Below are 12001 nucleotides of genomic sequence, written 5' to 3'. Positions count from 1 at the left end.
TTTGACCAGAAGCACATACCAGCAGCCCCATCCCGCAGCTCTGGGCCACCAGGACTGCTGTCACAGGGAACACCAGAGGGCAGACTCACCTCCAGGAGCGGGTAACACTCAGAGTCAAAGGCCACCAGGATACAGGGGCCTCGGAGGTAGTCCAATATGCCCCCACCCCAGCGGCACGTGGGCAGAGTCCCGAAAAGGAAGTCACAAGCCCAGAGGCCCACAAGGCTCTGTGGCGTCTGGGTCCCTAGGACAGGGTGGATGGTGCCGCGGCAGCCCTGTGCCTTCCCAGGAGCACACCTTTCCCCACGGGCACGGCCAGGACGGCTCGCCCGGCTTGGAGGCTTTCCACAGGGCGAAGTCGTTAGGAGACCGCTTCTCACTCAGGCGGTCTGCAGAGATGCTCAGGTCACCTGTGGACACGAGGGAAGCAGGTCACCCAGTGCTGCGTGGTGGGCACGGCAGTGTCACTACAAGGCCGCTCTGGTGGCTACTGGCCAGTGCCTCTCATTTCCGCTTACTTCTTCGGTCAGCACGCCGCTCACTGTGACCACGTCCGTGCTGCCCAGTATGTAAGCTCAGGAGTCACAGGGTGATTCCCCAGGGGCCTCAACCACACCCACCAGTTCTCCAGACGCCCTTCTCCCCACCCGCACCCTCAGCCTCATCCCCGGTCTAAGACAAGCCAGGGTGCTCGGCTCTGTGGGGTGAGGCCGTGGTATGGAGCCCGCTCTCACGGTGGGGTCTAGTACTGACGGCCTGCACAGCTCCCTGCCTTGGTTCCCCGAGCTCTGAGCACCAGCTGAACCTGCCGTGCATGGCCCCTTGGGCCCGGAGGTGGCAAACCAGGACAGCCCTGCTCCTTCTGGGCCAGTTCGGTTCCCGGAAATGGTCAGTCAGGGCCAGATCCCCGGGGACGAGCCAGCCTGCATCCAGCAGGAGCAATGGGAAAGGAATGCATGATCATGTAGGAGACGTCTCCGGACCTGCGGGACGCATTAGCGGTCGTGAGGGTCCCCTTCAGAGAGTGACCAGGTGAGTGAGGACAGCACCAGGGCCTGCAAAGGCGCCCGGGTGCATGGCAGCAATGCGGCCTTCCCTGGGTGCTGTGGCCCCCTGGCGGGCAGCTCCGGAACAGGAGTGACAGCCCCCCCCTAGTGTCCCAGGTCGCAAACTGCAGCCCGACCTCCATTACCACCACCTTTCAAGAACCTTGAAGTCGCCCCTACAGCCTGACAACAGCCTGACAACAGCTGCAGGGAGAGCACCACGCTGATGGTGTTTTCACAATAGACCTGAGGCTACAACATGGGCGCACTGAGTAGGAAACTCAGAAAATATGAGACAGAATCAGGAAGCAAATGCCAGGATCACAAAGTAAGGGAACTAGGGGCACCTGGGTGGCTCAGTGGTTGAGTGTCTGCCTTTGGCTCAGGTTGTGATCCCGGGGTCCTGGGATCAAGTCCTGCATCAGGCTCCCCACTAGGAGCCTGCTTCTCCCTCTGCCTATGTCTCTGCCTCTCTGTGTCTCTCATGAATATATAAATCTTAAAAAAAAAAACAAAAACAAAAACAAAAAACCCGAAAAGACAAAGGAAGGAATCTACCCAAGCAGCAGGGCAAACCCCACCTTTGCTCCTGAGCAGGTCACAGTCACACCAGTGGCTCAGAGTCTGACCCAATGCCAGCACATTCTTTCAGTGACCCTGTGTTTGGGAGATGATGTGTATTTAGGCTTTTAATTTCCATTATTACAAACATAGTTACTTGTGAATGTACATGATTTTTAAAATTTAAAATGAAAAATTCTGTGACAGAGCTAATAGGATCCCTTACACACACGCCATTTCCCGCGCTTCAAAAATGTCACTTTGGTAATACTCGCTATTTGCTCTAGATTTTATAAGGAGTTGTCACACCATCCCTTCTACTCCCCTGCTGTCCCTTCTTGTCTCCCTCCCCAGAGGCAACCCCTGCGACCCCAAGGCGGCTCCAGGCCCCCTCTCCACTACTGTCCTGCACCCCAGAGGCTGTCCCATCGCCCTGGAAGCAGGACTGTTCCCAAAGGAGGGCACGTCCCTCTGTATTTGCTGCTGGATTCTCCTGCTCTCGTCCCTGGAATACAAAGGGAGTCTAAAGTCCATGTGGAAAAAAAAGGTCCAAGAACAAGCCATATTTAGGAACTCCGGAGGCACCCGGCTGGCTTCATCAGAAAAGGGAGACTCTCGACCTCAGGGTTGTAAGTTAAAGCAAGCCCCACGTTGGGTGTAGAGATTACTTAAACTTTGAAAAAAAAAAAAAAAAAAAAGGAACAAGAGGAACCCAGCTGGGGCCAGATGGCAAAGTCTGCTGTACAGCTGCGTGTGCCCTCCCATCCCCAGGGCTCTCCATCCCCCAGACCGTGGAGGCGGCCTCCTGCACCCTGCCAGCCTGTGCGCTCCCTGGCCTTTAAGACTCTGCCGTCTCTAGTCACATTGGTTTTGTCTGGATATATCTGTGAATCTTCTGTGTTCATTCATCAGTTTTGCTACATGTTTTCTCATTTCATTCACCTTTGTGAGGAACCAACTGCTTACTTTTTATGATTTCCGCTCCACTCTCTCAATTGTTTTCTCTTGCTCTCTCCACTGCTCCTCCCTGACCTTTCTGGCAACTCACCCCACCCACCTTCCATCTTTGTTCTTTAACAACTGCATTCAGAACCACAGGCTGCCCTATCCAGCAGGTTGTGCCGTGGGAGGCATTCCTGCAGCTGAGTGGCATCCCCCAGGGTTTCTTCTGCTATGGTCACTCAGGACTGTGACTGTAAACATGTCTGTACACTGTCTGTGGCCCTTTAGTTCCGGGACCCACCCCATGGCGTCATGCACAGATGACACAGTCTGTGAGACAGGCGACTCCGAGGGAGCCACAGAGAACTCTGCGGCCATGTGGGTCTGGCATGAGCATAGGCGAGGGGCCCTGCCCTGACTCGTGCTAGAAGGCAACCTGCTACACAAAGCCCCACTCCTCGTGCACCCCAGGCGTTGCGTGCCTGGCTGAGCCATCAGCTTGTGATCCAAGCCTGGCGCCTCCCTCCCTCGCTGTGTCTGCCTCCAAGGATGCTGGGCTGCAGGGGCCACGCTGCTGTCCACATAAGCCCCCGACTGCCCTCCAAGGAGATGCCTCCTCTATGCTGACAAAATGCCTTTAGCTTGGGCAGCCCAGGTGGCTCAGCGGTTTAGCACCGCCTTCAGCCCAGGGCGTGATCCTGGAGACCCGGGATCGAGTCCCATGTCAGGCTCCCCACAGGAAGCCTGCTTCTCCCTCTGCCTATGTCTCTGCCTCTCTCTCTCTGTGTCTCTCATGAATAAATAAATTTAAAAATTAAAAAAAAAATGCCTTTAGCCTTCAATGCCTTGGGGTCTGGTGATGATGCTACTGAACTAACTTAGTCTATCTACCCTTAGTCCACACCACTCATCGTTTCGTGTTAGGTTCTGATGTCTCTTTGTGACAGAGTCCTAAAGGTGAAATTACTTGATCCAAAAGTATGAACACTTTTATGGCCAAACTACCTTCCAGAAAACTGGAGGGAAAACAGCGCGGACCCCAGCAATCCCTGTACCACGGGAATGATGCTTATGTGGTCTGCCCGAGTCCCTGGAAGTGTTAAGGGTGGAAAAAACACCATGAAAGACACTCCTACTGTAGCCTGGTCCAGAGAAAGCCACATGTCCACATTTAATACAGATGACCCTGAACAATGCTGGGCAGGGGGCTGGGGGTACTGATCCCAGCATGCACTTGAAAATCTGCAAATGATTCCCCAAAACCAAAACCATGAAGAGCCCACTGCTGGATAGAGCCCCAGCAACAGCATGAATGGTACATGAACACATGTCACACACAGTGTTCTAACCAAATGTAAGCCAGAGAAGAGGTTATGGAAAAAAACAGAAGGGGATGTGTGCAGTACTTCCCTGCCCTTATCCAGAACGATCTGCAGGTGTGTGCCCCCGTGCAGCTCATACCTGTGAGCGTTAGCTATACCCAGATCAAGATGAGTACAAGGGCTGCTGTGATGCACATGTCTCGGTGGGACGAGAGAACCGCTGTACTGAGGTGCTGCCCAGGCACCGATGGTGTGACACCCCTGCTCACACCCAGAGCTGGGACGCTCACGCAGGACCTGACCCTAGGGTTCCTGCCTAGCTTGTCCCGGGGCACCTTTCAAAATAACCATGCAAAGGTGAGCCCCAGCTGCCTCATAACAAACAGGTGCCTGCTGCCCGGCTCTCTGGCTCTGCTCTGCCCCTGCCTCATGGTGCCTGCTCTGAACCTGGGCCCCACTTCCTCTGCACAGGAGTATTGAAACTGCCTTCAATCTAAACAGCTCTAGGGTTTTCAGTTCCCAAAGCAGGAGCTCAGACGCCAACCCTGTGTGGGTGACTTCTACACCCTCGTTCAGTGGGTCACAACCTGCATATTCCAAACACACCAGTGCTGGGCGCCCAACACACTGGCCAAGTGTACCACCTTGACCCTCAGGTGCTCTCGCCACCACGAACGCCAGCCCTATAGCCCCGGCCCTGAAGTCTGTCATGCTTTTCAAGATGGTCTTGGATATACCAGCTTTTTTGCTTCCCTGGAAAACTCCTAAAATCCTGAGGGAACGAGCCTGCGTTGCCTCGGCTGGAACACCCACCACCTGCACCCAGCTGTTTACCTTCCCCTTCCTGAAGGGCTTTCTGGTCTCCAACAGCCTCGGGCACCAGCTTCCCGTAGGAGTGTCTCTCGCTGGAAGCAAACTTCACCGTATCGAAGTAGACGGACCCATTTGAAGCATAGCTGGAAAATAAGAAGTAGGGTGTGGGCAAGCATGACAGATCTGAAGATGGCCCAGAGCACCTCACAGGAGGACGACACAAAGAGCCAAAGGGTGACACAGGCTGTGGGCCGCTTCCCCTCGGCTCTGCCCTCCGCGCCTGGGGCCGGCTCGGGCCTCCGGCGGCTCTGTGATGCACCCAACCCTCACCCGTGGCCACCGTGCAGGCCGAGCACCTGACAAGAACACTTCATGCCCTGGAGGCCAACCCCTACCTTCCCTGCCTGGGCAGCCCATCCCTCTGCAGACCCTGTGCCCGGCAGCTCCTGCCCTGCCCCTCACCTTGTGACAGCGCAGTCCTGGGTGCCACGTCCTCACTCTAGCTACATTCTACCCACTTGCATGGCCCAGCCACGGCTCTCTGCCTCCCAGAAGCAGATTACTCCAGCCCAGAATGATCTGCCTTCTCCCACCACAGCCTTGCCCCCATCACTCAGTTTGGCACACACCCTGGTGTTGCCCTGCAGTGATCATGTTAAGTGACAGGGAGAGAGGAGGCACCATCACTCCCGGGCGGCCTGTGCTGCTCCGGGACTGTGCTAGGGGTTCTGCATGTCTCACGTTGTTCAGTGGATGCCTCGTCTGCCCTGCGAGGGAGGAAGCGAGCTCCTAGAGCAGGAGTGCCACAAACAGGTACCATGTGCTGTAGACACAACACTCCCATTTGAGCCTCCATTCATTGTTGATTTCTGACCATATGGACTTCGGACACTTGCACAGTGTTTCCCATAGTCAGGTGGTACTAGGATCATAGACCGGGCCAGGACAGAGTATGTGGAATCACAGCCAGGTGAGGGCCCCCAAGGGAACACACATGCCCTGGGAGGTGACTCAGAGATAAATGCCCTCACTGCCCGCATGGCAGGGCTGATGCCTCCAGACACCTGGCAGGTCCATGCTCACCAGTCTAGGCCCCATGCTCATGCTCTTAGCTCTGGGCACCCCAGTAGACTGCAGGCCACGAGCTCCTACAGCAGCCCCATCCTGGCCTCGGCCCAAGTAAAGGGCCTGCACAGCCCACCTGGCGGGGCTGGGTCCAGGTGCCGGCCTTCATGAGCAAGTCTGCTGGGGACTCCTGCTGTAGGCAGGGCATAGCCAGCAACACCCTCTTGCTTTTCCTCCTTGTCTTGAACAAAGAGATGGTGTCCCTACAGCTAAATACCTGTTTGATGGCAGCCAATACCAAGGAAAGCCCAAAGAGCTCTCTTATGAAGCAAGCCTGAAGCTAAGGATCCAGTGGGACAGAGCACAGAGGCCTGCCATGAGGTCAGCATGTGAAGGGGTGCTGCTACAGTGAGGCTGCAGGCTCAACCATGTCCTCCCCAAATTCATATGGTGTAGTCCTAGCCGCCAGCACCTCGAAACACAAATGTATTTGGATAGAGCCTTCCCAGAAGTTAGGTGAGGTCACCAGGGTGAGCCCTAACCCAGTGTGACTGCTAAGCAGGTGTCTACATAAGAGGGTAACATCAAGACTCTAAAGGAGCCCAAACAGCCCATGTGCAGAGTGACAAGTGTGTGAACAGTTTGAGACAGCCACTGCCTGTAAGTCAAGGAAGGGCTGGGACAGATCCTTCCCTCAAGGCCCTCAGAGGAATCTGCCCCACTGGCATGATGGCCTCAGTCATCTGCCATCTGGAGCTGTGAGGAAATACATTTCTGCTGTTTAAGCCACCTCGTCTGTAGGCTTGGTGACAGCAGCGCCAGTGGCACCCTATCCCCCAGAGGGTCCCCGGCTCCACATCCCCACTCAGAGACGGAGAGGCTGCCTTCTTGGGAAAGCCTTCCCTGGATGGAGCCCTGCCCCGCAGAGGGCGCACATCTTACCCGTAGCCATTGTCCACAATCTTCTGGACGAAGTTCACAATCTCTGGCACATATTCACTAACGCGGGTTAAGACGTCTGGAGGGAGAACCTGTGGATGATGAGAGAAAGTCCCAGTTCTTCCTTCCGAAACAGCAGCTTCAGGCGAGCGCCCAGGGAAGCAGCAGGACCAGATGCTGGCCAAGAAGCCCCTCGTGCCCTCAGTTCTCATTTTAAACCTCATTTAGCATGCGTGCAATTAGGATGATGGCCTGGGCCACATGAGGCCTTTCAGGCACCAGGGCCCAGAGAGCGAGTATCAGTCCACTGGCCACACTTACGTTCAGGGCTTCCATGTCTTTGTGGAATTCCTCTTCCCAGAACTTGGGCAGTTTGGAGAAAATAGAATTGTCAGTGACCTCACTGCCGAGTGTGGAGTCCAGCCAGTCAGAGAGCAAGTCCTTTGCTTCTTCCAACAGCACCTGAAGAAAGAGAACATGCACAGGCGTGTACAAGTTTATAACAGGACTGTGTCTTGTACACTCAGTCTGTGTTAATCACGGCCTCTAATTCAAAGATGTGCCATGCAAAGCCCTGCTCCATGAGGAGCTGCCACTTCCAAGAGACCATGGTGTTCACATAAAGGGCTTAGCACTGACACAAACACACTCTGTAAACGGGAGCTTCAGAGGCACATTCGGGAGGTCCGACTGCTGCCAGCATGGTGCAGGCCAGGAGCGCATGGTGCAGCAGTCCATGGCCAGGACACCGGACACACCGGTGTCAGGTGATGTGCAGAGCCCCCATCCTAGACAGAGGAGTCAAGACCACAATGTCCTGCCAGATGCCGTCAACTGAAGACGCCAGCCCCGTTTCACACACCACACGGTGCAGAGTTAATCCAAGACATGTCCTGTCACCACAGCACCACGTCACATAGGAGACATGTCCATCTCTGATATCATGGCCTGAGCCTTGAAGGCTAGCGGGGACCCTGAGGTTCAGCTGTGGAGGAACCCAGGGTTTTCAGCATGTGAAGGGACAGGGACGTGGGGACAGGAGGGTGGTCTGCAGTTCACTAGTGGGGGCGAAAGGGCAAAGAAGGAAGGGTGGAGGGGGAAGTGGATGTGGACACGCAGGTTGAGTGCATTTGTATGCATGATGCCGACAGAAGAAGGGCAGCTAGATGCTTCCACCAAGAGCCCTAGGTAGGATACCCCTGTGAACGCTGCTGGGCTGGTGAGGGGTGAGCGGAACTTCTCAGCACTCTCAGTCCAGAGGCGTGGCACACCAGAGACCCAGCCCCGAGCACAGCACTTGGGACGAGGCCACCCCCGAGCCTGGCCCCCTCCCCGCTGGCCCGCTCACAGCAGACCCTTTTGCTCCGTATCCCACATCTGGTGCTGAGAAAAATGACAAGCCATAGCACAACGCAAAGAAACAACTTGAAGACACAGAGCAGCAGCAGAAGCAGGTGCAGCAGGGATCCTGCAACTCCCAGCCCAGGGGCTTAAAACCACCAGGATGGACACGCTCGGGACTCTAATGCATAAGCCTGACTGCAAGCAAGAACAGAGGGGCAAGGTGAGCAGAGAGAAGGATGTCCTGAGAAAATGAGGAGACTCTGGAGATGGATGACCCTGAGACAGAAATGAAGAACATCTCTGATGGACTCACCCATGGAGTGGACGCGGCCGACAAGAGGATCCCATCCCAGTGCCAGAGGCTCCAATGGCAAAGCAGACCATCCACGTTCTTAGGGACCCAACGATACCCAACAGAATGGCCAAGGACCACAAGACAAGCACAGAAGGTGTGACGTGTGCCCATGGGGAGGCCTCAAGGAAAGGATGGGAGGAATGAGCGGAGAAACACCTGAACTGTAGACACAGGAAGCTCAGAGAACATCGGGCAGGACAAATGTCCAAAACACAACACCCAGGCATTCCACAGACAAGCTGCAGAAAATCGAAGGTGGGAACCTAGCAGCTCAATAGTTGAGCATCTGCCTTCAGCTCAGGTCGTGATTCTGGGTCCTGGGATCAAGTCCCACATCAGGCTCCCCATAGGGAGCCTGCTTTTCCTGTCTATGTCTCTGTCTCTCTCTGTGTCTCTCATGAATAGAGTCTCTGAAAAAAAAAAATCAAAGGTCATAAAATCCTGAAAGAAATCAGAAGACAAACACCTTGCCTAAAGGAATAAGATAAGCACTGTATTTGACTTGTCCCTGCAAAGCATACAAGCAAGAAGAGACACGGAGGATATTTAAGCGTGGAGAGGAAACACTCACCACCCCAGAACTCGGAACTTTGTGAGCTTATCCTTCAAAAACAGAGGTAAATAAAGGCTCTCAGGCAAACAAAAATCAAGGGAATTTGTTGCCAGTAGACCTGCTTTGCAAGAAATGTGAAAAGAAGTTCTTTAGAGAGAACAAAAATAATAGAGGTCAGAAACTTGGGTCTGCACAGTGAAAGAGAGAAGATGTGAAGGTAAAATGAAAATTTTTGAAAATTTTTATTTTTCCTTTTTAAAAAAACTTTTTTAAAAAATAAAATAAAAATAAAAAAATTTTATCTGACAGAGAGGGAGAGAATGTGAGTGTCGAGGGGCAGAGGGAGAGAAAGAATCTCCAGCAGACTCAGCTCAACCAACTGAGCCACGCAGGTGCCCCAAACCTTTGGTTTTTCTTAACTGATCTAACAGATAAGAGTTTGTTCAAAATAGTAATAGCAAGAACATGTCAATCTGCATGCTTATGTACATCCTTTATGCACACAGAGCATTCCCACTCCCATGTTTATAGACATGTAAAATGAGCGACAGCAACAACATAAAGACAGGAGGCAGAACTAGGATCATTCTATTATTGTAAAGTGCCCCCGGGACTGTGTTGTATAGTGTCTTTGAAAGTGGATGGAAATTAGTTGTGAGTGTATGTTGCAAACTCTAGGGCAACCTAAAAAAAGGTTAAAAGAAAAAAGTACAAAATGATATGCCATAAGAGGAGAGAAAGTGAAATCACGTAAAATGCTCAATTAAAACTACCAAAAAAAAAAAAAAAAAAAAAAAAAACAGAAAAAGAGTTCCAAAAATAGGAACAAGGAGCAAGGGCATCAGATGGAAAACAGTACACACAGTGGCCAGGGACCCGACAATCTTCATGTCACTGGCAATGTCAGTGGTCTAAATGCACCAGTGAGTTGGGGGGGGGGGGGGGGCGGGCTCAGTCAGTGAAGTGCCTGCCCTCTGCTCAGGTCATGATCCTGGGGTCCTGGGATGGAGCCCTGCGCTGGGTTCTCTGCTCAGCAGGGAACCTGCTTCTCTCTCTCTTTTTACCTTTCCCCCTGCTCCTGCATGCTCAACCTCTCTCTCACTTGCTCACTTTCTCACAAATAAATAAATCAAAATCTACAAATATAAATAAAATGAACGCACCACTTGAATGAGTCAGGTGGATCAAAATACAAGCCCCAACTGTACATTGTCGACGAGGAATCCACTTCAGATATAAAGATACATATGCATTAAAAGTAAATGGGTGGAGAAAAAAATACTATGGTAGCACGATTCAAAATCAATCAGGAGGGATCCTGGGTGGCGCAGCGGTTTGACGCCTGCCTTTGGCCCAGGGCGCGATCCTGGAGACCCGGGATCGAATCCCATATCTGGCTCCCGGTGCATGGAGCCTGCTTCTCCCTCCGCCTGTGTCTCTGCCTCTCTCTCTCTCTGTGACTATCATAAATAAATAAAAATTAAAAAAAAAAATCAATCAGGAGTAGCTAGTTGCAGACAGAGCAGACAAACAAAGAGAGTCATCAGGGATAAAGGAGAGCCTGACAGGACACGGGGGTCAGTTCTTCAAGACAGTGGTGCTGGAGGTGTATGGGCCCAACAGCATGGCATCAAATGACATGAGGCAACAGCACACAGAACTGCAAGGAGAAACAGGTGAGTCCACGAAGGTAGCCAGGGCCACCAGCAGCCCTCCTCGGCCGTGGACAGAGCAGCAGGCAGGAGATCGATATGCATCCAGTGGCACTCAACAGCACCAGCATCAGCTGGATCTAATGCACAACCACCGACCACTTCATCCAACAGGGGCAGAACATTTTGCTCAAGACCATGTGGAACATGCACCAGCACACACCACGAGCTAGGCTGTAAAACACGCCTGAACAAATTTAAAAGGCCAGAAATCATACATTGCATCTACTCTCAGAGCACTGTGGAACAGAACTGGAAATCGAGAAAGAGAGCAGGAAAATCCCCAGGATGCACGGAGATCAACCAACACGCTTCCAAAGGACACACAGGTAGAATCTTGAGAAAAAATTTAAAATTTTTGACCTAAATGAAAATGAAAACACACCTTATCAAAATTTGTGAGATACAGCAAAAGCAATGCTTAGAGGAAGTCTGTAACACTGGGTGTACCAATTAGAAAAGAAAAAAGGTCTAAAATCAATCATCTAAGCTTCCACCTTAGGAAACTAGAAAAAGAAAGGTCCAGGTCCAAAAATGTAAGAAAAGAAATAATAAAAATTAAAGCAGAAAACAGGAAATCCATTAAGAAAAATCAACAAAACCAAAAACTGGTTCTTTGAGAAAATGAATAAAATCGATGAGCCTCTAGCCAGGCTACTACCTTAGAAAAAGGAGAGAGAACCCAAAACCAAAGAAAAATATCACTACAGAACTCACAGAAATTAAAAGCATAATAAAGGGGACGCTTGGATGGCTCAGCGGTTGAGCATCTATCTGCCTTCGGCTCAGGGTGTGATCCTGGGATCAGGGATTGAGTCCTGCATCGGGCTCCCGGTAGGGAGCCTGCTTCTCCCTCTGTTTCTTCCTCTGCCTGTTTCTCTGCCTCTCTTTCTCTGTGTCTCTCATGAATAAATAAATCTTAAAAAAAAAAAAAAAGGCAAAAAAAAAAAGGCATAATAAAGACATACTACACACAACTCTGTGCACCCAAGTTAGACAACCTGCATTGATAGACCAATTCTTTGAAAGACACAAGCTACCAAAAACCAAACAAGATGATATAAACAATCTGAAAAGTCTATTAGCTATTAAAGAGATTTATTTATTTTATTATATTTTTAAAAGATTTTACTTATTCATGAGAGACACAGAGAGAGGCAGAGACATAGGGACAGGGAGAAGCAGGCTCCCCTGAGGTGCTCTATGTGGGACTTGATCCCAGGATCACGACCTGAGCCAAAGGCTGATGCTCAACCACTGAGCCACCCAGGTGCTCCTATTAAAGAGATTTAATTAATAATTCATAACTTTCCAAAACCGAAATTGCCAGGCCCAGGGGGATTCACTGG

The 12001-nt window shown here is 51.8% G+C and overlaps 1 protein-coding gene across 3 annotated transcripts in view; it reads right to left on the bottom strand.

The window, feature by feature from the left end:
- CARS1 (cysteinyl-tRNA synthetase 1) overlaps nt 1-12001 on the bottom strand; it is a 49104-nt gene that overhangs the window by 14245 nt on the left and 22858 nt on the right. For all 3 annotated transcript variants that reach the window (XR_012001687.1, XM_026004197.2, XM_026004196.2), the window contains 4 exons: nt 7010-7150; nt 6692-6780; nt 4706-4827; nt 298-410 (listed from right to left, as the gene is read on the bottom strand). Coding sequence is in view for 2 of the 3 variants with exons in the window: in XM_026004197.2 (XP_025859982.1) it covers nt 298-410; nt 4706-4827; nt 6692-6780; nt 7010-7150 (465 nt within the window). In the remaining variant the exon portion in view is untranslated. The remainder of the gene's footprint in view (nt 1-297; nt 411-4705; nt 4828-6691; nt 6781-7009; nt 7151-12001) is intronic.

Source organism: Vulpes vulpes, chromosome 5 (genome assembly GCF_048418805.1).
Source record: "Vulpes vulpes isolate BD-2025 chromosome 5, VulVul3, whole genome shotgun sequence".
In the NCBI taxonomy this organism is placed as follows: Eukaryota; Metazoa; Chordata; class Mammalia; order Carnivora; family Canidae; genus Vulpes; species Vulpes vulpes.
Note: the sequence above shows the minus strand (reverse complement) of the source record. Positions and strands in the feature narration are given on the sequence as shown.